The following is a 24,515-nucleotide window of genomic DNA, read 5'->3' on the forward strand; positions in this document are numbered from 1 at the left end:
TATACGGTCGTGCAACTAAAAGCAATCTCATATATCGCATGTATCATCACTTTTCAGGATCCCAGGGGCCCCCATTGATTCGTTTGAATGCAAAAATATTCCGTAAACTTCGGGATTTTAGTTTTCAAAGCATAATGAGAGCTCAACTAAGCTAAATAAAGATGAGTTAAGGACTGCTGTAGTGACTCGAATGTCAGTAGAGAATCATTTTATTAGAATTTTCATCAAATCAAAACACCGCAAGATTGCGGTTGCATTATTAGGATCGGCTCGATTTGACCTGCGGCCATGGCACTTAACTCGACCAAGTCATAAGACTTGAGATATTCTCTTGACTCTACGAAAGTCACATATTTTAATTACGCTTCTTCGGGTCACTCCTATGCTCTTCTGCCGCGGTTTTCATTCCGTTGCCTCTGCTTCCGTCGTAATAATTGTAGGGTTCCAGCATAATATGGAACATCCACGTACTTTGAACATGTTGGTACGGAATCAACTGGAAGCTTTGTTCCTCAAAGTACGCCGATTAGTAGTAAACTGTTTTTTGTTATCTGTTGAGAAGGATATGTTGTAACAGCGAATCTTTCGTTTATTCGTCCGCCTTATGGACATCAGCGCAAAATGCCTTAGAAATCGACGAAAATTGATTACGTATATATTTCCATCCACCGAAGTACATATAATAGGCTTACCATACGTCCTCTTTTTTGACTTTTTTGAAAGTGTCCTCGGAGGACGGCCTTTTGTCCTCTTTTTGGGGATTTTGTCCTCTTTTTTGAAAATTTAGGTCAGATTTAGAGCAAATTGCGAGTGATATGCCGTAAATTAGTACAGAAGTGACGCACCGGAGGGTATTTCGGGGCGAAAAACGCTATATTGAGATGACCTTTTTTTTCTAGTCAACCGGTCACAAAGTGGGAAAAATTCACCGGTTTTTGAGAATTCTACTCCAGTTTTGCAAGTCTCAAATTTCTGAAAAAGTGTCCTCTTTTTAGATTTCCAAAATATGGTAAGCCTAACATATAACAAACACAGCGTGATGACTAGACGTAGAAATCGCAAGAGGGTATCTCCATCTGTCAACTGTTCAAATCAATAGTATAGATAACAAAAATGCAATCGATTTAAATTTATATATATATATAATTATATAGGTCTAGCTCTGTCTGCGTTCAGACTAAGAGAACTAGCACCGAGGTGATGGAAGTTTATCCATCGAAAATGATCAGGGAGATGTAGCCGAATAGGATATACATATAAGCAAGGTACAGAAGGGAGGGCTCGATAAAACGGACCCATCAAAGCCACTACACTCGTGTATCTGATGATCGGTGCGATCTTGGAGGTCAACGAGTCTGATCACTGATCCCACCTGCATTTGATATGTGTCAAACTGTCTATCAGTGATGAGCGGATAGTGCTTTTCGAGACTGCGAATCCCTCCGACAACTTTAGTGTCTGAGGAAAACTCCCTCCGACTCCGAAGAGCTCAATCCCAGACTCCGAGATACTCCGAAGAATCTCGTCGAGTATCCGAAACAGAGGCAAGCATGGTACATGGTATACATGGTACATGTGATAATAGGGTTGGCCTCATAGTCTTGTTTACTCTCCAGTCCCCAATTGCAGTGCAGATAGCTGATTTTTATGCACTTGGCAATCATTTTTGCATGTTACCCGTTATATTACAACTTTACAAGGTGTCAACTGTCTGTGTTTTGGTTTGTAATCATAATCAATAGTGTATTCTGGTCAGAGCTATCCAAATATATCGCAGACAGAAGTTACAATTCTCCGAAAGTATCCGCAAAAATATTTGTAGTAAACTCTGACTCCGCTCCGAATGTCACAAAATCGGCAAAACTCCGCTCCGATGCTCATCACTGCTGTCTATAGGAGTGGTTTCCAACCTGGGGGGTGTGAAAGCTCGGAAGGGGGCGCGAAGAAGCGGTCAACTGAAAAAAATTGGCGCTTTGCATCCAATTCACGTCTTTCTCTATAAACACCTAATTTCATATTTTTATAATTCTCTCGTCAAGTTTTAACCTTCCATGCCATCACTATCATAAAGGGGGCGTGTCTAAGCTGAGTATACGCGCCCAATTTCTGCATTGAGAGCATACAATATAGGCAAGCCATCATCTTCAATCATCGGTCCAGCTCATCAATTGCAAGTGATCACACTATCAGTTTCGGAAAATTAGCATCCGCATAAAGATCGAACCGATAATTCATTCGAAAACTGACGAAGATGCTTCTAACATTTTTATTCACGCAAACTTTTGATCGCAGCTTGCCCTCGACTCCTACGGGACACCAGTTTAGTGCATAGGGCGTGAAAGCAGCTCTCGTTGCTCCTCAAGCAGAAGTCACCAGAGGTGGTCAAAGTTGCCACCGTCGCTACTCGAGTAGAAGTAACGCTGCAATTTCTACTCAAGTAGAAGTTCACAAGTACTCTACGATTATTTTTGCCTACAAAACTGAAAACTGTGAAGTAGAAGTAGTCTAATATCATAACTACTGAGAAGTAGTGTTAGTAGGAAAAATCTACTCCAAAAAGCAGTACTTCGTTACTGACCTCTGGAAGTCACTATGGTAAATTTCTACTCCAGAATGATTAGTTCTATGCTAGGACTGCCGTATCGCCTAAGTAATCAAAAGGGACCCGTCAATAACCACGCCTAACCATCGCCGAATTTTAAGCTCTTACTAGTTTCTCGCGGCATAGTCGTATACTAGTTTCTCGCGGCATAGTCGATACGAGTAGTTGGCCTTCACTTTTTGTACGGTCACCTCACAACCAGTGACCGGCAACTACCAACAAGATATCTGAAGTAGCAGTGACAAGCACCCGTTATATCTTATATGAACTATGCCCTCCCGCTCCCACACATCAATTTATTGCGACACATCTTATATCAAAAGGAATAATCAAACAGTAAACATGCATCAGACGCCAAGCCAAGATCTCGGAAGAACATAATGTTCCAAGTCAAACTTTGCAAATCGGGTGCCAATTGATATGTTAATGTGAATAAATACACTACCTAGATATGGACGTGAAGGCTGAACTGCAACAATCCCATTGTTGCAAGTGCGATCCAGCTGCTCATCTGAAAATAGAATTCTAGGAAATTAGTTCAAGTTTAAGCCTAACCCGACCCATGACATCGAGAAAACAGCCTGGCTGATTTCCTCATTTACAAACCACAACGGGAACTTTCTCAGGATACATCCCATTTAATGCAGTGCATTACTTGCAACGCCACTTCGGTCTTCAGAAACCTGTTACGTTGGAAGAAGGTAATTTTGTGTTTAAATAATGATCCCCAATAATTTGATAAAATGCAAAGTTTGACTTGGAAACGATACAAATGTACCGAAGCTGGCGCAGTCCACGTGGTCGCGGTGGCATCTGAAAAGTAAGTACAAGCAAAGCATATGTATACGAAAAATGTACATTGTACAAGTCTTAATTATACCTTGACAGCAAAAATACCAAGGCAACAGAATTTCTGCTCCGAATTTCAAAGCACATAGAAACAAAGGCAAATAAGTAATATTAACCGACCATAGCTGGGCCTTCCGTATTTCGAGTCATTGATGTTTTGAGGACGTGGCAGGATGCGAGCTGGAGAATGCATTACAATGCGGACAGAATTCAAATGAAACCCCGCCATTTTTTATATTCAGGCAAATACCATAGTCATTTTCTTTTCGCCTTGCTTTTGCTGCGGCTTCTTCGGAATCTGGGTTTCTTTTCCGTTTAGCACCAGACGAAGACGGGTTAACACACTTTATAGTTGGATCAACTGATATACCAGGAATTGACGTTACCGCTTCGAGTATTTTTGCCAGTTCACTCTGGTTTTGTAATACACCTTTCAAGTATTCAGCATCTTTAGATAATGATTCCACTGCTTTTTGCAAAGAGTCTATTTTTGATTTATATTCGACGTTCTCTTCTCTCAGTTTTGTTACAGAGCTCTCCAAACCTTGAACATATTTCTTTTTTTTAATCCTGTTTTGCCTTGCCACGGCAGCACCTTTGGTCTCGACATACTTGTATCGTTTTGTACTCCGAAAATAATGATCTCCGCCTTCACGAACGTTTTTCGCGGATTCAGCGGTCGCTTTACATGCGAGATTAGTCAACAACATGGCCCCGGGATCGGAATCGATATCACAAATCAAATTCGGAGACATCAAATATTCCAGTCCATCTTCCGGGGATGCAGCGTCACTCAGAAGACTGTCAAATAGTTGAACTTCTCCATGTTCGCTCCCATCATACGACGATGTGGTTGCAGGCGACAACTCACCATCGTCAATTGTAGTCATTTCTGGAAAATCGACGTTGGATAGAAGGCTGAAATCGTCGAAGATATCCATAATAATTCTTTAAATTTACACGGCACACTGTATCCAAATTCGAACTCACCAGCGAAAGACGTACTATGAAAATAATGAACGTATATAGACTTCAGCGCAGATAACCGCTATGTGCGTTTCTTCAACGTCGAGCCACGACCCAAGTCTAGACTGTTGTGCAATATTGCGCAGTGGCATTCTGCGCTGGTCACGTGGTATTGTTTTCTTCCTGTTTTGTGCTCGGCTTCTGTTAGCATACCTAATATTAGTGCAGTGGATAAATATTATCAAAGCATATTAAAGTTAGACGGTGCCCACGATATAGAAACAGTGATAAATTTATGTATTTAGCAATGGAATATCCGCCAAAGAGCACATATGCACGGAAAACCAGTGAGCCATAAAATAATAGATAGGTGGATTGCAGAGATGAGTGGATTTGAAATTTCTATGTCTTAATCCAATCCAAATCCGAACCTTCAAATCCAAATCCAAATCCTAATCCATTACTTCTTCTTATTCAAGTCCATGTCCAATCCTAATCAGAATCCAACTGAAAATTCAGAAAAAAATACTAATTTATGCAATGGAGGGATTCGAAATTTTTTTTTCACAACCAACGATTCACTTGATTCAAGATAACTTAGTAACCATAAGTACATTAATAACTGATTTGAATAAAGTTTGTCGCCATTCGCCACACGACATTTCAATCTCCCAGAAAATAGGTAAATCCAATCCAAATCCTAATCCGTTCTGAAAAAAATGTCTGATCCAAATCCAATCCAAATCCGACAAAATTTCACAAATCCTGTATTTTCAAAACCTAATCCTAATCCATGCTCATCTCTGGTGGATTGGGGGAGTGGGGGAGTTATCACATTTGGTTACGCCACTGGGACGGTGGTTTGTCTGGCTCCTACATTCCTCATCCCCTGCGTCGCTGTTCTTTCAGCATCTTTGCGATAAATTCCGGAGAAAGACCAGTGAAGGAAGATAAAAAAGATTGAGGAGGCCGAAAGTTCATGATTGACATGACCGATAACACCGTTACATCGGGCATTGATACTAGCACCCCGAGGTGGATGCTACATTATGGATTACTAACCTTTATAAAGGCTATGGTTTAATTATAGATTACTAACATACGTAGGTTAGTAATCTGTAGTTTAATGGATAGATTGATCGTTTCGACCGCCCCATTGTCTTGCATGTCGCTGTCGCATTGTACATTGTTTTTTCAGAGGATTAAAATATTAGGATTACTGATTATGATAGATATGACTCGTCGAAATACCAGAAGATAATATAAAAACAATAGAAGATTGGAATATGGCAATTTACAAAATACTAATCCCTGTGTACAAAGCAATGAGTGTTAGGCAGGCATGCTGCTCTAAATAGTTTCTGCTATGTTCATTTGGACAAATAACAGTAGCATTTTTTGATTGACGGGTTTTCATTACAAATACCTAACCTGCGGTAGGTTAGTTAACTATTTTTTTATCGTCAAATAGCTGGCAACTGCCTTTTCGAACCATCGCGTGATTTTCAGGCGTTTGTTGTTTAGTTACGTCACTGCTCGAACGATCAAGCATCGATGAAATTTGGGTTCACTATTGGACGTAGGCGAGCATCGTATGATAGTTGTCGGTGTAGTTGTGGCGTTCAGGCTTCGTATCTCTTTGAATGCAATGTGCAGGTTTTTGCGTATGTAGAATACAAGGGATCACCATTATCATATTGTAACAGCACGTGCAACGGAGTGTATCGGCGATGGGTTACCTGTCTGGAACTGGAATCAGTGTCCTGTGCTCACACTATATTTCATTTTTTAAGTATATCAGGCAAAAAGGCCAGCGATTCCAATCAGGGGGTTACGGCGGGGTGGGGGGTACCGTATTTACTTATCAGCCAGCCGTGAGAAATTTTGAAATACCGACACTGACGGTGCGTGTTATATAGCGTTAGCTGGATCCTGCTGCTCATGTTCATGTCAGTACATAATAATATTGGTGAGGTTTAACTTACTGCCGGTTACCAGATATGTTTCATGTACATGATTATTACCATGTAATTATGCATTAGTCGGCCTTATAATAATTAATATTGTGTTCTATGGTTCTGCCCCAGACTGGAATCGGTGGTTGTTTTCGACAACATGTTGTGCGTGACAGACGGATTTCTCGCGTGATTGAAAAATTTCATCCGCGCGACGGAAATATTTTTCGCTGTGATTCGATACTGAATTATTTATTAAACGACACAATGTGCTAAAATAGACCTGGTATGCGCCGGACTAGGGTTACGCCGTATATTCGTTGTTGCACAAATGCCACGCTTGCTTGCGATCATTGTAAAGCGCCTTATTCTGGATCCTGACTCTGTTATCGCTTTGTGACGTCAGCATAATTCATTAATCCCTAGATCTGTACTAAGAGACATATATTTTTCACTCTTCCACTCTCACCTCGACTATGGAATCATCTTTTGGGGGTTAACTTACGATACCTACTTGAATCAAATCGCAGTTCTCCAAAATAGGGCTATCCGTTTGATAAGTGGCATGGGCCGATACGAGCGTCTTTCTCCAAGATATAAATCCCTGGGGATATTGAAAGTGCGCGACCTCTGCACTTATGAAATTGCCAAGACCATGTACCGATATCACCATGGTGAATTCCCTTCTGCTCTTAGCCGCATCTTTACGCCATCTGCCGGTGTCCACTCTCACGGAACTAGATCCGCCACCGCTGGAAATATCTTTATAAAGAATTTAGCCGCTAGTGTGTGCCAGAGATCCCTAACTTTTGTTGGTCCAAGGATTTGGAACTCCTTATCAATAGAGCACAGAGGTTTGTCATTTGCATCATTCTGTCGGAATTTTAAGTCTCAGCTCATTTCTACATATTGAGACCTGAGAGTATAATCTGGTATTTATTTTGAACTAGTGTTACAGTTTTTTTTTTTTACTACCACTGTTTTGCGTTTGCGTTTTGTTGTTTAATCTTTTGTTGAAGTGTTACTGACCGACAGTTGCATGATATAAATGTTCTAACGTTACGCCTTGACTACAGCTGACTTGAAGACTACACATCTTGATGTGGTCATATCGCTGTGTTTGTCTTTTTTACATATTTGTGTGAACAATCATCGTACGAATAAAGAATCTGTCTGTCTGTCTGTAATCGGCGTGATCAGATATAAATGTTCGCTTGACGTTGCGCGTGCCGTTGCCACCGATTCCACTCTGGGTTCTGCTTCTGCGTCTGTATGGAATCGTGCTCACACTATGTTTTATTTTTTTCATTCAATTACTAAAATTACTTCAACTTGGAGAATCATGGCTGCTCACCACGTCACCAGTTATATCAGGCAAAACGTACCGAGATTCCAGTAAGGGCTTCTGCGGTATACTCGTGATGCCTGCATCAACCGTTGCCTCAATGTCGTTGTTTTTGGTATATTTTTTTCATAAATAAGTTGTGGCGGCTCCAACACAATGTCATATCGATCGCCGATCGGTTGACCAATTATGAAAAGACCAAATTATTTTCATTTTGCAGCATTACTATTTCTTATTCTTTAGTTCTATGCAATTTCATTTTAAACAAAAATCGACCAAACATCAATTCGTAAGAGGGGGGAGATGTGTCTGTTTAGTCGACTTGGTATAAAGTAGCTTATTTTTTCACAATATTTGTTAATGCGACAAAGGTTAAGATAAGTTGAAAAGCGGTGCAATAAAAGAAAGTATGTTCACTTGGTTTCGACTTGAAGTTGATATGGAAAAAATGAAATAAAAATTGTATATCATTCAAAAAAATTATTTTCCATTTGGGGCTAACCCATTCTACCTAATTGACCATCTACTGTTGTTCTATTAAAGATGTGCGTGCTGTACTTGGTAATTCATTTCTTCTTTCAGAATTATTACAATTATCTACCAAGGATATAACTGCAAGTACTATAACACATATTGAGGCAGTGATGGCTGCAACAATCCATGATGAAGATCATGGCTTCCTAGATATGAATTTTGATGACCAGAACCTTAGTAACTGCTTTCTTGATCCATCGGATTTACCACGAGATATGGACTTCTCATCGTTCGACAAGTCTTGGATGAACGGAATCAACCTTGAAGAGATATTGGAGACTATAAAAGACCCCAAGGAGGGCGCCGTAATCAAGTCGCCTGTTTCAGAAACTGTTGGCAATCAAACTCTGAATGACTTGCTAAATGCCCCTCCCACTCGTCCTTACGCTGCAACAGCGGCCTGTGATACATCATTCACCGACCCCACATTAGCGGCAAGATCGCCTCCGCAAATTGTACCGACTGGTCAAAAAATTATCCAACCAGCGTCACCTCCAGAAATCAAACCTGACGTTGCACAGTACTCCACGGTTCCCATCATGGTAATGCCTAGTAATGATTCGATTACTGTTGATAAACAACCGATCCTATTGAACTTACCACACCCATTCATTGTGCAGCCGACAACCACCAACACCATTCAATTGCAAAACAATACTCCCGTGCAGATGGTATCCGCTACCCAAACTGCAGTGCTGCAGAACACAACTGTTACAAATTTTGTGGGTAATGGGAATAATCCAACTAGAACTCCGGAAACCGATCTCATTGGTCTTCTCCAACAAAACCCTCAATTCGGTACCAAAGTGACCAACGCCGCTAACTCAAAACCGCTTTCACAGCACACTGTCCCTATGACGTTGGATGACGGTATGAGTTTGGGAGCGATACCTCCTGCCGCGCTTGAAGACAAACACAACATGCAACTAAAAGACGAACCACCGAAAAGATCGTCCCATAACGCGATCGAAAAAAGATACCGTTGCTCCATCAATGATAAAATAGCGGAGCTTCGTGATATGCTCATGACAAAGGACGCAAAATCTAACAAAGCAGCCGTCTTGAAAAAGGCGATAGACTATATCAAGTTCCTTACTAATGCTAATAAGCGACTGAGGACGGAAAATGCATTTTTAAGAAAGCATTTGAATCCTGACAACAAAGTCACAGTTCGTGATCTCATTGAAAACAGCCCGCAAGCTCCCATTGATATGAATTCCGATGCGGGTTCACCGGAAAGTTTCTTCGGTCCTATTGGCGGCTTTCCGACACCGCCACATTCTGATCCGGATTCAACCGTGGCTGATAGCCCTCAGTCGATGGATGAATGTATGACTGCTGCCGAAGTTGAAGCAGTAAACTCTAAAAGGCGGCTGACCAGTTCTGCATCTATCGGTTTATTCATGGTCTCGATGCTGATACTGAACCCTATTGGTGTAATGTTCAACTACTTGAGTCCGAGTTTTGTGGGCGTGGATTCTGACGCGGTGAACATAGGCAGAAAGACTCTCGGACAGGAACAGTCTTACCTTGAACAATCGTGGGGCTGGAACCTGGCATGGTTTTTGAATATTATTGTCACCCTGGGGATTTTCTTCAAATTTTTCGTCTGGCATCGTCCTGTGTCGGAATCTCTTGGAAAATCATCCAAATACTGGCAGTTCCGAAAACAAGCAGACAGTGATATTGCCAAGCGCAACTGGTCTGCGGCCACCCAGCAACTTCATCAATGCCTTGTTCAGCTCGATAAACCTCACGACGTGTCCAAGTTTCACACTTTCAAAGCGTTCTTACTGGCTTCGGTATATGTGTTGTTAGGCCGCTTGAGAATTGTCAGACGCCTGTCTCACCGTAGATCAATGCAAGCAGCGTCGGTCAAGATGAGATCTTCGTGGGATGTTGCAGGAATATACCACAAGTTGAATGAACTAAGGTTGGCTGGTCGTGCTACAGACGAGCAGTGTCCTCTGTTCTTTGCATTGTCTGCTGTGAATTACGCGGAATCCGCCGGGGCTACGGGGCGAGGTATGGTTGAAATTTACCTTGGTGCGGCGTTGAGATGCAAGCGTTCCACGAACCAAGTGGCCAAGTTCTTCTCGAAGCTGCTGTTCGCGAAAGTGCGGTACTTGGTGAAGAATGATAAGATTGGTAAACTTTCTACTTTGAAATGGATTTGCCACGCCGAAACTCGTGCTTTCATCCACGAAGAAAAGGCTCTTTCACAAAAAGATTTTCGTGGAGACACCGAACTGTTTCCGAACGATGACCACGTTGACGTCGTTGAACTTTTTGGAAAATGCCTCGCTAGAAGAATGCTTGCAAAGGCTTTGCATTCCTTGGTACTCCCTGACGTTGAAAACGCGTCGAAGAAATCTGATATACCTGGAGCTGTGGATTTATGCGGCGCTGCTCTTCATTATATCGAGCTTGCGAGGGATTGCTCCGTTGTGGGAGGAAAGTCGGACGCAGTGTGGAATTGGTGGTGTAATATGATTTCTGTCGCTGTACATTGGCAGTGTGGAAGTGACGATTTGGCCAATCAGTTGGTGCGGGATATTGAAGACATTCCGAAGCATCTTCAAGCCAGTAACAATCCCATATGTCTGTCACTGTTTGCAGCGTTTTCCGCTCGGCAGGACTGCACCAAGCTAGATTATAACGAGAAACAGAAATTCACGGTGGAGACTAAAATTAATGGAAAGTGTGAAATTGCCGAGAAGTTTTTGAACGAGAGTCTGATTTGCTCGAAGTCAAATGCCCAGCTCGAAAACGCACTTCACCTTATTACTTGCGACTGGCTTTTGTCATGTCGAGTGATGGTTTGGCAGCATGTCTATTGCTCTGACAATGTGACGGCACGAGCGCCGATAAGCCTTCTCTCGGGATTTAATCGTGACCTTTGCTCCTTGAGACGCATCGCTCGGAAAATGGCCGCCGTCATGCCGCTGGTGTACTTGAATGAGGCGATCGAGCGACTCATGGCCAGCGCTTGTCCGATGAGAACGCAGCAGCTGCTGAGTCGAACGTTGAGGAAGCGTCACCCTTCCGACAAATCGAACAGCGAGTCGAGGGAGGGGGCCGCGGCGCTGATGATGGCCAGCAGACACTTGCCGTATCCTTTGCTGTCGGTGCCGGGGCAAAAGGCCGATCTGGTGTCGAAGGCTATGAGTACTTTAGAGAAGATAGGCGATCAACGGGGTATGAAAGATTGTCGTCGAATGCTTTTGAGACTGGGCTCGTCGAGTCCCGCGTCTGTTACGACTTGAAATGCGACGTTTGTGTGTACTTTTTTATGATACTTGTAAATAGTGTAATAAATCTTCTCTTCTTATTATGATGATGAGCCAGGCTGCTGAGTATACCAGCTCGTGAAGGGTATAATATGACATATCCACATCAAAATGTCACGATCATAGCATAAGCGAGTTATAGTTTATGAATGTGTGAGGATCATAAATAGCCAAAGTAGTCGGTGCTGATTGCTTGAATAAAAATACATAAGTAGCAATTTTCCAAGACCTTTCGAGACTTTAGTTTGAATATACAGATTGGGCGATGCGTCACTGCCAAGTTTTGTTCAATCGCAGCAGTCAGAATTACTAGAAGCATCTTAGCAGAGTAATGCCACGAATCACCGTATTTAGTGAACTTGAATTCTGTTGTATGAGCACATGAACTTTATTGCCAAATTGTTACGACAATTTCACTCATAAAAGCGATGAAAACTGTTCAAATGCTGGATTGGTAAAATTCATTTGACTTCGAAAACGTCTGATGTCAAAGTAGTGTAAAATCTTGAGTAAGTAGGGCGGCAGTAGGCGATGAACTTGGAGTGGTTATTGGCTATGCTAGGTAGCCTATGCCACATCGTGTAATTATCTTGGGTATGCGGTATGCCCACAATTTCGTTGTTTTCAGCAAAACCTTGCTGGCCAATTGTGTAGCTTGACAACAAAACAAAATGATCGCTATGTAGGCTATTTCGCATAACGTTGTGACTCATATCTCAGTAAAAAACACCTTATCTATCATTCATCGATTAGACGAGCAAATACTCATTCTCTCAAGCAGAGGCGTTCAATCTTTTTGGCAGTCACGACCGCATTTCGATTGGCCTACTTATAGCGTACACGGCCGCGTAGTGTACCGGCTGGACGCTTAATAGCCATGCTAAATTGGCTACTGTAGTAGTTCGCATCGCGAGCAGTCCTTGCGACGTCTGTTCCATCATGGTTCTCTTGTGAAATACATTGCGAATGAAAGAGTATAATTGTATGAGAAGAACGCCAAATCTAATGAACTAGGGTTACCATACGTCCTCCTTTAGAAGGATTTGTCCTCGTTTTTCAGGTCTCTATTGTGTGATCAACAATTATACACTTCTGGGCGTGCGGTAACCCCCTCGCGATTAAGATTTACAGCAAAGTGAGGGAGTAGTCTGATCTCAAAGACTACTCCATGATGAAATTTTATGAATAAACTTGAACGATTACATTGGAAAGTATAATCGCGAATACCTTTATTTTGCTTCATAGAACTTAAGATATATTTTCAATACAACGATTGCGATGAAAGGAGAGGACAACTTTCTTCTTAAATGACGTCATTTACTGTTTACGTCATAATATACCCATTGGTCAACTTTATAGCTTGCGATTTCTCGCACCCAATAATTTGCATTCCAGCCGGGGCCGTAATCAAACCTCCCTGTTTAGAGTCAAGTGTACCTGTTTGATGCTGGTGTGATCAGACTAGATGACCTTCACGATCATTCCTATCTAATACCGAATACTGTGTGCACAATGTGCAATGTGCATGCATATTTTCTGTACCGCCATCACTGCCGTGTGTTATGCATTTTGGTTGGATGAAAATAAAGACTCTCTCTCCAATTGGGATAGGGATCGAGCTCATAGGGGACACAAAATTATTTCGTAAATCAACATATAATTTTAGAGTATCTTCGAGAGAATGAAGTAACTTGAAAAATTTGTTTACGCTTCGCGATATGTCTCTATAAGTATCTTGGTTTTGACACGCCCGTCTCCCCCGTCAATAAAAAAAATGTGCGTAGTCTATTGAAACAGGCATTCCGGTGCCGCGGCCATTACCGCGCCACGACACATCAAGACACATGCAGTTTCGGTTCAGCCAACATGCGACTCCGCGATGTGTGCTACCATAGAAAGCCCTTGGCCAAAACTTTAGGGTTCTGTTAAAAACAAAAATAAATATAAAACAAACACTCTTTTTTTGAAGCCGTGACGTCACTCATATTCAATTGTCACGTCATAGTGGATTGATATTCACAATTGAAAATATAGGCTAAATATAACTCCTTTGACGAAATACTCTTTGAAATGAACCCATGCCATATAGGCTACACATAACCAAAATATCGTTAAACAGGCGATTACATCGTCTCGCGGCATTTTTACTGTCGGCTTTCATCATCATATAGAACATTCATTCTGTATCTACGTAGGCTACTATAGCTATTGAACCGACTATTTCGAGGGTTCCAACCATCCCATATCGTATAGGTCTGCTACATCGGATAATCGTCGTCCGTACGCTCATATACAACATGGTTTGGTAAGCATATTACACAATTATGGCATAATTATACAACTTTTAAAAGGCATTGTTTAAAACACTGTTTTAAATTCCACCCTAGCCGAAACGTTGTGCATGTGTCCATTGCCCATAATCGCGCTGTATGAACGCGGCGAATAATCCTTTACTCCCAATCCGCGCCCCACAATACAAATGCCACCCGGGACGTTCACAGCGGAAAATGATGCAACCCGTGAAGAAATGCGACAATTTCTGCGTGCGTCTCACGAAAGTTTTCATTTAGTCTTCTCAAATTGCGGGGATGGAGAGCGGTCTGTCAGTCTGCGATTGTATACGGGAAGTCCGTGGTCTACGGATAGCAGCTTATAGTATATACTTAACTGGCAGTAGCTGACACGAACGTCCTGTGTAGTTCTTGACTGTAGTTCAATAGACACAAACAATTGCCTTTTCCAGATATATTGTACGGACGGTATATCAATTCGGATACAAGCAGTAGGTTAGCGTACATGAGTCTCTCTGAGTCAACTTTGATATGCACTGGGTTATAACTATGCGATAAGTCACGTGACGTAATATTATACCATAACAGATATAGGAGAGAGAAGGGGCCAGAGCTCCACATTATATAGCAAAAGTATGTAGCAGGGATGTCACGAATTAGCAACATCAATAAATTAATAATAACAACGTGGGCTTTAACCAGATATACCGGTAAATCTGACCGCGGGGGCTAAATGAGGATAAAAAATGAATAAATATAGTGATATAAACATGCTGACGAAATTCAGTCATGAACTTTTTTCACTTTTGGCACGACTTGAAAGCAAACAGTGGCTTGTCGCCGTACGCTACGAAAGAGCAATGGTATGCTGAGAGTTTCGGAGAGCCCAAAGTTTTGTACCCAGTCAATCCCACCATGGCGGAGGGTGCACCAGTGTCCCACTGTGTCGGCAACGGAATGCCGTTGATGCTGGAGTTGATCCGGAGCTGGTTTCCTACTCGTCGATATAATTGATCGATGTCGAAGGGGAGGAGCGGCACTGAGCAGAAATTGACGGATGTGACCTGCTGCGTGATACTAGGTTTGGTAGACATGCACACAGCTTTGATATGACATTTTACGACCACATTGCTGACATACTGCATGTCGATATTGACAGTCTTTTCTCTGGTGATCGATGAAACAGCGGCTGCAGGATTTCAGTCTTTCCGAGAAGTTGCCCTGGATGGATCTGGAAGTTTTTTCCCCTTCTGATAACTTCCCGTCATTTTGTTGACGATGGAAGTTTCTTTGTCGCTACTCTCGCCCTGGATAACCCGATCAGTTTCCAGCGTTCTCACGTATGTTGCGGCTACTTTGAGAACGTCGTCGAGGGATGGATTGGTTTGTGTTAGACAATACCGTCTCACATCCGCGTACGGCGTTTCTTTAATGATGAGATCGCGCATTAGCTCATCAACGTAGCTCTGATCACAGCCTTCTCTGCAGCATGTGAAGTTGCAATCCTTGAAGATTCCGCGTAGAGTATAGCGATCCAATCGGCGTACGATTGTCCAGGCTGCATTTTGCAATTGTAAAATTCGTACCTGGCAGCTTGCACATGAATTGAGTCCTTGAAGTGTGTATAGACAACTTCTCAGTCAACGCGTCGAAGGATTGCGCACTGACATCAGCGGCACCAAACAAATTACGTAGGAGCGAGTACGTTTCAGGTCCGACCCATGAGAGTAGACACGCCCTTTTCTTCTCCATGTTGGAATTTGGAAATGCCGTAAATTGCTAGGTGATGGTTGAATCGTTGCAGATATTGGTCCCACTTCTCCTTTGATTTTACAAATGAATCAAACTTGGGAGCGGTAGCTTCAGATGTTGACGCACCGGGACTCAACCTCTGCACCAATTGCGATATGGCCTCCTCATGCTGCAGCTTTTGCTGTGCCATATCTTCTTTGTGCTGTGCGCGTTGTTCAGCCATCATTTCCTGCTGCTTCTCTAGAAGCTTCAATATACTTGCGTCCATAATGTATCTCAGTCGCAGAAAAAATATGAATCCGACTTCTGACACCAATTGTTATGTTCTTGATCTTGTTTGAACAATAACTCAATGCGACGAGGTTGCAATAAGAAATCAGTATAACTTATTTACGGCAGCGACACGATCCCGAGTGCAGTTAAATGAAAGACCACGAGACAACAGAACACAGGGTATAAATACAAGCACGACACACGAGGAAATAATGATTGGCTGTAATTACTAATCCTATAGAAAGAAAGAGTTGCACGACACTAAAACGTAAATGCACGAACATAACAGTTTGAACAGTGCAGTGGGAAATTCGGGACGTATGGCAAGTTGGCAACCCCATTATACAATCACACATTCACACTACTACATTTACTCCGAATATCTATTTACTACGTAACGTGTGGATGATAATTCATTACGCAATGACGAGCAAATTTAATACTTGTGACGTAATAATGGGCAGTGGCATTTGAAAATCCGACGTTTCTGCCATTATTAACCTGGTTTATCTCGCACTCGCTTCACTGTTCAAGAATGTTCAATGTTTAGTTTATGTCATGGTCCTTGTACAAATAAAAAGTAATCGTTTTTTTCCGTAAAGAAATCGACTAGACATATGAAATAGTCGATTACGATTACGGTTACATCGGATTTGTTTCGAATGTAATCGATTGTGGTCACGAGTATTTGAAAATGCTGCTGCTCCTCAAGATTACTGGACCACGACCTGGCCTGTCGATCTCGCCTTCCGTGACATACCCGACATTTTGACGCCCCAGTGGTGGGGTAAAGTATTAAAACGACCGTTGCGCCCAGCACATATGGTCATATAGCCCCAACAACTTCACTTCAGTTCTGCACTTCTCTATCAATAATCACTACTTTATGACCTCATCTGCATAGAGATACAATTGTGTGTGTAAGAGTAATTTCCCATATGTAACATACGCATAGCTTACAATATTATGCATTTTCTTTATTCTGTTTGGATAGCAACGATGACAGTAATGGGAAGCACCGAGAATTGATGTGAACGGGTAATGTCACATAATATGACGGCATCAACTATCAGCATGCGTGCATCATGACTATATATCTATTGCGCATATTGTCCATGACTATAGAAACTGTGTAGCTCGTAAGTAGTGCAATGCAGTGAGAGAGTGAACCAGCACGTCGGTCTTGTATCATTTCCTTTTTATCAACGACTTTGGAAATAGCGCCGAGGGTCTTTTACCAAGATAGATGAGGAAGTCAGCATGATATAGAAAGTATAGTAAAACCAAATGTGACCTGTTAGCTATCGGGCTGTAACCTGTAGGAGAGTGGAGCGCGTAGGGTAAGCTACAGTACACGGAGTGAAATGCAGATATAGCATTGGATCCGTCCGTGGGTCATCCACTGTCCTTCGAGATAGAATTGGATTGTGTACTTTTTGCAACATTTAACAGACATCAGTAGGCCTAAAAACATACTTATCAGGACCATTATTCACCGAAATTCTTGTATGTTTACAGCAGAATATCAGATGTTGGACTGATAAACAATTATTCAAACGTCTGATAACTGGCGAAATCTTCTTATTCGCTGTAATGTCAGAGTCAAGTCGATTCTCAAAAATACTGGACAGGTTGTTCTTTTGTTGCGCGAATCAAAAGTCGGCAAAGTGAGTTCATAATCATTTCTCGACGACCCATTTCGATAGCGAATGTATGCAAAAACGCAATTGCATGACTAATTGACTTCCTTTCAGCGAAGTATGTATGGCAATATTATGTGTGAAGACGGCATATAGTTTCCACTTACTACTGAGTTACTATATAGTAAGATCAAGATCGGTCAAGATAACGGCTGTTATTGAATAGGTGAAAGAATTTTTGTCCTGAACACGTGCGTTAATGTGAACTCTTTAAGGCGGGTGTTTCCATCGAATATACAGCACAAGACACGGTGCTTGAGTGGCGTATGTAGTTAGTCTCGTAAACATGGAAGAAATGTCAAACATACGGCCCACGGGTCAGATCCGGGTCGCGAAGCAATTATGAGTAAATGAAAAAAAGCTTGTTGTATCCAGCAGATTAATAATAAGGGCTGGCCTAAACCCGCATCACCTCTAAAAAAGAGATCATAGAAATTCAAATTTACAAGTTTGCGAGTAAAGGTGTGTTACAAGTTGCTAGAATAGTGCCCCTATGCCTATAATCCCTAATATTTGACATCATGGATAGAATAGAATCTGGGCCCTAGGGCCTCTAGACGATAATGCTGCATCCAACCGAAAAAACAAGGGGTTTGTGGATCTGGAGATAACACTGGGATTCTATTTGTCTGGTCCGGTCCGGAAGCGATATTAAGGTTTGAATACGGCCCGTGACCCAAATTGAAGCTGACGTCCCTGATTTAGGGTATTTTGAGGAGCATCTTTGCGCCATACCAGGTAAAATATTTGCAATTGCTTTGAACTGACAATGTACAAATGTAGTGTAGCCATGCATGGATAGCATTATCGGCTTGCAAGAGCGGTGATTCATTCATTAAAACCTATACGTAACTCATGGTTATGTAGCGTATTCTATATGAGACTCTGTAGCTAAGTAATAATGTTTGCATTTTAAGAACTCCAGTGAGTCAAAATGCCATCGCACAGACATCCGGAGATGATGCCGAAGTAAGTCTAATATTTCAATTATTATAGTATATCTCAGGGGCGCGCACCGGCTCGCGAGTCGCACGCAGCTCTAGCCTTTGATGCGTTCTTTAATGATTGCAGCATTTTAGTGATTGCACAATAGGGCTCTTCAAAAATGACTGTTTTTCTCAAATCGTACTGGCTACTTGATAAAATTGTTAGGTTACCTAATTTAAGCCTACACACAAAATTTGGTTCAATTCCAGCCAGTAACCGCTTTGCTACAGGAGAAGAAAGTTTCTATTTATTATATAAAAATAAATCATAAAAAATTTGAAAATTTTCTGTTCACCCCATGAAAGTGTTAGGCTGTCTATAGAAACGATGCTCACCAAATCTGGTTCAATGCCAACCAGTGGAAGCGGAGTTATTGCCGTCGAAAAATTTTGATTTGAATAAAATAGTATTTACGGAGACCGATTCTTTGTTTATTGATTATAGTTGTGCTTACCGTAAATACTATTTTATTCAAATCAAAATTTTTCGACGGCAATAACTCCGCTTCCACTGGTTGGAATTGAACCAGATTTGGTGAGCATCGTTTCTATAGACAGCCTAACACTTTCATGGGGTGAACAGAAAATTTTCAAATTTTTTATGATTTATTTTTATATAATAAATAGAAACTTTCTTCTCCTGTAGCAAAGCGGTTACTGGCTGGAATTGAACCAAATTTTGTGTCTAGGCTTAAATTAGGTAACCTAACAATTTTATCAAGTAGCCAGTATGATTTGAGAAAAAATGTCATTTTTGAAGAGCCCTATTGCACAATGCACACGCACATGCGTTTTGCCTCTTTGCTAGAGAGGTTCAACCTGATTATAAATTGATGGATTCTATCACGTGTTAACAATATGCATATTGCTTTCGTGTTGTTTCTTTCCTCATGGTTTACGCAACACTTGTGAAATTTTGGGAAATGTAGAACTACAGGGCTAGAACTTCGCAATTGAACTCTGGAATCGAGTTCAAACGAAAAATGTACATGTTCCGTTCATTTGTTCATCAGCCAATGATAAATGATCGTGTTCACTGTTCAACAATGAACTTGATAATTAATCACGGCAGCCCAGGTTACGATAATTTCCGGGCTAACATAGGTGAGTACGGCCACCGCACTGCTTTGTCGTCGTATTATAGCCTTATTTCAAACACCTCGCAACCCAGGTGGAGACGCACAGTATCACTATAGAATGTAAACATTCTATAGTATCACCAAACAATAATAAACTTCATTCGATAGCCTATAACATTTCCTTGTGACGGAATCAATTGGTATTTTTGAATTGGTGTGCTGCGGATCTTTTAAAATTAAGATTTTTGATATGCGGCTCGCGCATGAAGCAAGTCTGTCTACCCCTGGTACATCTGAATTGCCGGTTCGCATGCAAAAATGAATAGCGTTTGAGGTTAAAGGGTTCGCTTTGGATAGTCCGGCATTCCAACACTTCCCATAGTCAGTTTTTCATCGGAATCTGTTGAATAGAACTATATCAACCTATTGGCAGACTGGGGTGTAGAAGATGAACTTTACCATACTCCAATTTACGATTCAAACAGGTTAATGCCATTTCGTATTTGTTATTTCACACCGATCAAGTGATATCAATAGTGACTTTCTGGAATCCTCCAAAACAAGATAGCCTATAGCTATGCCCAATGCATAGAGAAACTCAAGCGTCTAACTTCGGGGAATATTTAATGGATTCTTCGTTCTTTATAGACTAACGATGATGAGAAGTTCCGATACAGTGGACGTAACTTCGATGAAGTCAATATGGATGAAGAAGGGACTGTTGGCGAGAAAAACTCAGTTTACACAAAAAAGAACAAGCATTCAAAATCCAAATTTCGTTTTACGCGTACGAAACGAGGAAGCAAAAACGAGTCCGTGTACACAAAAACGTCTGAATTTTGAATATGCATTGACATATATGTAGTCGTGTTATGACACACCTTTTAACGTTTTCAATTCCTTTTCCATCAGCATGTATTTGCACTTTAGTTTAAATATTCCCGTTGCATATACCTGACCGGGGAGCAGCTGCGGCTTCTTGGTAAGAATAATAGGTTCGGGATTCATCATCATCTATTAAATTTTTTATCATACAATATACACCACAAGCTTGCGATATAATGAAAAGACAGGAGGGTGTCGAAACGACTTGGAGTAGCCTTTTAATCAGATACCCATCTTGGCCTATAGCATGTAAATAAGAGGCATGCAAACTGGATTTAAGAAGGACTGGATTATAGACTGTTGCGATCCTACTTGAATAAATAGGCCCGAAGCACAATATATTATTGCATCTTACTGATGTTAGAAAGTATGCTCATGCTGGTCACTGCTCATGCGTGATAGGCCCATGAAATAATCAAATAATCCAGTTAACATAATTCTGCTGTGGTCAAGTACCAGAGATATCCGGATATATGACGAAAAATATTTATGTGATACGTACAACAATGTCGACTCAATATTTTCAAAGCCGCAATTGTTGTCTAAGCTGCCTCAATATGTCAAGGGTATATATTTATGTATACCCGGCTACCCGCAGATCCAGCTTCGTACATTTGCATATGCAACGTGGTCATCGCATTCTTCAATCTTCAGTGTGTATATAATTACTGCGAAGCGTTGCTGTGCCTATTCAGCCAACTTTTCATACGGTAGGCCTATTCGTTTCTATGTGCATGAGTTGTTCATTATTCTGATTTTCTGTGTATGTGCGCAATACACAGGGACTAACCCACCGTGGTATATTTGTGATTCTACAACCGAACTGCGGTTAGAGCCATGCATGGGACTATCATAATGCAAAAATGCAATTGATTGCGATTACGACTACAGCAATATCGCGCAGCAGAGTCGTTTACGATTACATGGAAATTCGGACATTTTTCGACATTATGAAACTTAATTTTGAAAAATTTCACACTTAGGCATTGCTGCACAAGTGCACAGCATACTGTTGGTATTGTAGAACTTATCCACATCTTTTGTTTGAACTGTCTGTCCTATATAAAGTAGCTTGGCAAGAATAAAGAAAAACGCTCAAAAGAAGCAGTTGTTTGCTGAGACTATTGTGGTTCAGCGTATACTGCTGGAGTCCTATGTAATACACCGAAGTCCCTAGAAACTAAATTATCACCGAAGTGCGGCCTGTTCTACAGCCTTGGGCGCTTCATGCCAGCATGGGTTCTTCTGATACTCTTTAAATCCTCAATCCAATCGAAGTTACATTATGGCATCCTCTGTTGGGGGGCTGCCAGTAAAACTGCACTCAAGCCACTGCAGAAACTACAGCATAAAGTGCTCCGAATCATAGCTAGGGCCCCAAAGGGGCCTGGCTGCCCATCCAATAAGTCGCTGCTGAAGAGATTCGGCGTCCTAAACATAGAAGATATGCGGAAACTAGAAATCGCCAAGTTTCTGTATCAGTTTCACTGCGGTCGTTGCCCCGAATATTTCAATGACTTCTTTACCTCTGAATCAAAAGCGCACAGGTACAACACACGCGCGTCCACGTCGTCCAAATATCATATGATCGACCGAAAAGATCATCGCTCTATCAAATATGCCGGACCTGATGTGTGGAACAGTATCCCGCCGGCCATCCGACAGTCGACGAGCATGTCCACATTCAAGTCGAAATACAAGCAATTACTACTAAATAAATACAGTCCATCCTCAAGATTACCGGACCACGACTGACCTATCGATCTCGCTTCCCATGACATGCCGCCCTATTTCTTGTCGCTTTCTTTCTCTATACTATATTCTTTACTTTCACTCAGTGTACATGCCTCCTCTTTACATCGCCTAGGCCAAGGTGGGTGTCAGATTCCATAGACTACTCCTTGTCGCTTCGACATCTTCCTGTCTTTTCATTGTATCGCATTTTTTTGTGGTGTATTGAACTGATAAAATTGCTAATAAACCAATGATGATGATGATTGCTTAATATCGACAATATTGTCAACATCGCTCCTTTTAAACCGCAACCCAAATTTGAATGTTATGAACATCTCGCGATCCACCCATACGTCGAGAACCACTGGGATATATGAAACAATGTCCACCACGCGATCAAGTTTCAGATTCGTATTTGAGATATCGGCGTGAGCTTCGTAAAACCTTTGAGAAAAGGAACATGGGCAGTGGGCAGTGTACGCAAAATTCTTCCTGTGCGTAGAATCCATAATATCACTATTCTGAGCCGTCACGAAACAGCGCAAAATAAAGAACAGCTCGGATAATAACCGATTGATGTCAGCAGCTGAGTCCTAATGATTTATGTTGTCATGTTTTTTGTTTGACCGGTATAATATATTCGAATCTTTTAACATTCAGCTGGCATTTGTCGGATATGCATACCCTCACTTAGCAGCAACGCTCAATGTGCCTTTACCTGGAAAGTATCCAAACAACAATGTCTCTAAATGCAATATTCTGGACACGACACTCTGCAGTCCACATTAGGGCTCTTCAAAAATGAATTTTTTCTCAAATCGTACTGGCTACTTGATAAAATTGTTAGGTTACCTAATTTAAGCCTACACACAAAATTTGGTTCAATTCCAGCCAGTAACCACTTTGCTACAGGAGAAGAAATTTTCTATTAATTATATAAAAATAAATAATAAAAAATTTGAAAATTTTCTGTTCACCCCATGAAAGTGTTAGGCTGTCTACAGAAACGATGCTCACCACATTTGGTTCAATTCCAACCAGCGGAAGCGGAGTTGTTGCCGTCGAAAAATTTGGATTTGAATAAAATAGTATTTACGGTGAGCACAACTATAATAAATAAACAAAGAATCGGTCACCGTAAATACTATTTTATTCAAATCCAAATTTTTCGACGGCAATAACTCCGCTTTCACTGGTTGGAATTGAACCAAATTTGGTCAGCATCGTTTCTATAGACAGCGTAACACTTTCATGGGGTGAACAGAAAATTTTCAAAATTTTTATTATTTATTTTTATATAATAAATAGAAACTTTCTTCTCCTGTAGCAAAGTGGTTACTGGCTGGAATTGAACCAAATTTTGTGTGTAGGCTTAAATTAGGTAACCTAACAATTTTATCAAGTAGCCAGTACGATTTGAGAAAAACAGTCATTTTTGAAGAGCCCTAGTCCACATAGACGGTTCAAGAAAAAAGTTAGAATACAAGCAGAATCATAGCTGTTCAAAGTTCATGGTGTTTAAACTACATTTGACATTATACACCAGGCCAATATTTCGATTGCTATTCCTGATCCATCGTCTTGTAGCACGGCCCATAGCTGGGCTTGAAAGTTAGATAGCGAGTAGTAAAAATTACAAATATGACGGTCAATAACTTAATGCGCCGCACTACATTCGTTGTTTAGTTAGATTATCCTGTTTTTATCTCATAGTCCTTTAAAAATAAAACGTAGAGAAATCGTCCTTTTACAAAGCAATCGATCGTATCTGCAAACAATCAATTACGATTACTTGAAAACGCTGTAATCGTTGTAATCGGTTGCAAATCACGATTATGTCTGGTCACAGCCAGTCACCAAATCGGAAAAACTTCCCTCTAATAATCGGCGGCTTTTCGTAATTGTAACGCGAAAATTTTGGACGGTATCCAAATTACCTGTTGGGTGAATATACAGACAGATGGCTTTCGTCACAACCTCTATTGCAAAAACACAAGGTGTTAGCGACAATCGATCCTAGGATTTCAATAATCTTTGCTAGGCCTACATCAGCCATTGATATGCTGTAAAATCGACGTTGTGCAAGAGCCTGCTGCGTTATCGGTCATCGACGTTTACCGCAAAGCTGCCGATAGGTTCTTTAAAAGTGTTAACTATCAAACAAACCAACAGAGTGCTAAGTGAGTGGATCAAGGATTGAATGGCCTTGAACTTTTCAACCGAATAAATTTATTTCGAGTTCTAGCACGATGAGATCGTTCGAAAGGAAACATT

The 24,515-nt window shown here is 41.3% G+C and overlaps 3 protein-coding genes across 6 annotated transcripts; 2 read left to right on the plus strand and 1 right to left on the minus strand.

The window, feature by feature from the left end:
* Nucleotides 1-2,878: 2,878 nt before the first annotated feature.
* On the minus strand, nucleotides 2,879-4,600 carry LOC145453156 (CREB/ATF bZIP transcription factor-like). 4 transcript variants are annotated; one of them, XM_080331099.1, is made up of 4 exons: nucleotides 4,442-4,600; nucleotides 3,702-4,369; nucleotides 3,572-3,631; nucleotides 2,879-3,415 (listed from the first exon to the last, which is right to left on the minus strand). In XM_080331099.1, exons 2-4 carry the CDS (start codon nucleotides 4,339-4,341, stop codon nucleotides 3,225-3,227), a joined length of 891 nt encoding a protein of 296 aa, XP_080187225.1. In that variant the 5' UTR covers nucleotides 4,342-4,369; nucleotides 4,442-4,600; the 3' UTR covers nucleotides 2,879-3,224. The 4 variants fall into 4 exon arrangements, with proteins under 4 accessions (XP_080187225.1, XP_080187226.1, XP_080187227.1 ...); XM_080331100.1 differs by having other exon boundaries at nucleotides 3,702-4,343; nucleotides 4,442-4,585; XM_080331101.1 differs by having other exon boundaries at nucleotides 3,221-3,631.
* Nucleotides 4,601-7,573: 2,973 nt separating this feature from the next.
* LOC145453169 (sterol regulatory element-binding protein 1-like) lies at nucleotides 7,574-11,588 on the plus strand. Its single transcript, XM_080331148.1, has one exon. The coding sequence runs from the start codon at nucleotides 8,362-8,364 to the stop codon at nucleotides 11,515-11,517; it is 3,156 nt and encodes a 1,051-aa protein (XP_080187274.1). The 5' UTR covers nucleotides 7,574-8,361; the 3' UTR covers nucleotides 11,518-11,588.
* A 5,558-nt stretch (nucleotides 11,589-17,146) lies between these two features.
* On the plus strand, nucleotides 17,147-21,611 carry LOC145453177 (uncharacterized). The gene is made up of 3 exons (XM_080331156.1): nucleotides 17,147-17,524; nucleotides 18,475-18,526; nucleotides 20,271-21,611. Exons 1-3 carry the CDS (start codon nucleotides 17,451-17,453, stop codon nucleotides 20,463-20,465), a joined length of 321 nt encoding a protein of 106 aa, XP_080187282.1. The 5' UTR covers nucleotides 17,147-17,450; the 3' UTR covers nucleotides 20,466-21,611.
* Nucleotides 21,612-24,515: the final 2,904 nt, after the last annotated feature.

This window comes from Botryllus schlosseri, chromosome 13 (genome assembly GCF_051294905.1).
Source record: "Botryllus schlosseri isolate E-star chromosome 13, Bs_hap1, whole genome shotgun sequence".
NCBI classification, from domain to species: Eukaryota; Metazoa; Chordata; class Ascidiacea; order Stolidobranchia; family Styelidae; genus Botryllus; species Botryllus schlosseri.

Excerpts from the sequence above, each read along its gene's own strand:
- LOC145453169 (XM_080331148.1), top strand. The coding sequence starts at position 8,362 with ATGGCTGCAACAATCCATGATGAAGATCATGGCTTCCTAGATATGAAT.
- LOC145453177 (XM_080331156.1), top strand. The coding sequence starts at position 17,451 with ATGTCAGAGTCAAGTCGATTCTCAAAAATACTGGACAGGTTGTTCTTT. Across the intron at positions 17,525-18,474 it reads GCGAATCAAAAGTCGGCAAA|AACTCCAGTGAGTCAAAATG; the intron begins GTGAGTTCATAA and ends TTGCATTTTAAG. Across the intron at positions 18,527-20,270 it reads CATCCGGAGATGATGCCGAA|ACTAACGATGATGAGAAGTT; the intron begins GTAAGTCTAATA and ends CGTTCTTTATAG.
- LOC145453156 (XM_080331099.1), bottom strand. The coding sequence starts at position 4,341 with ATGACTACAATTGACGATGGTGAGTTGTCGCCTGCAACCACATCGTCG. Across the intron at positions 3,632-3,701 it reads GCGAAAAGAAAATGACTATG|CTCGCATCCTGCCACGTCCT; the intron begins GTATTTGCCTGA and ends TGCATTCTCCAG. Across the intron at positions 3,416-3,571 it reads ATACGGAAGGCCCAGCTATG|ATGCCACCGCGACCACGTGG; the intron begins GTCGGTTAATAT and ends CTTACTTTTCAG.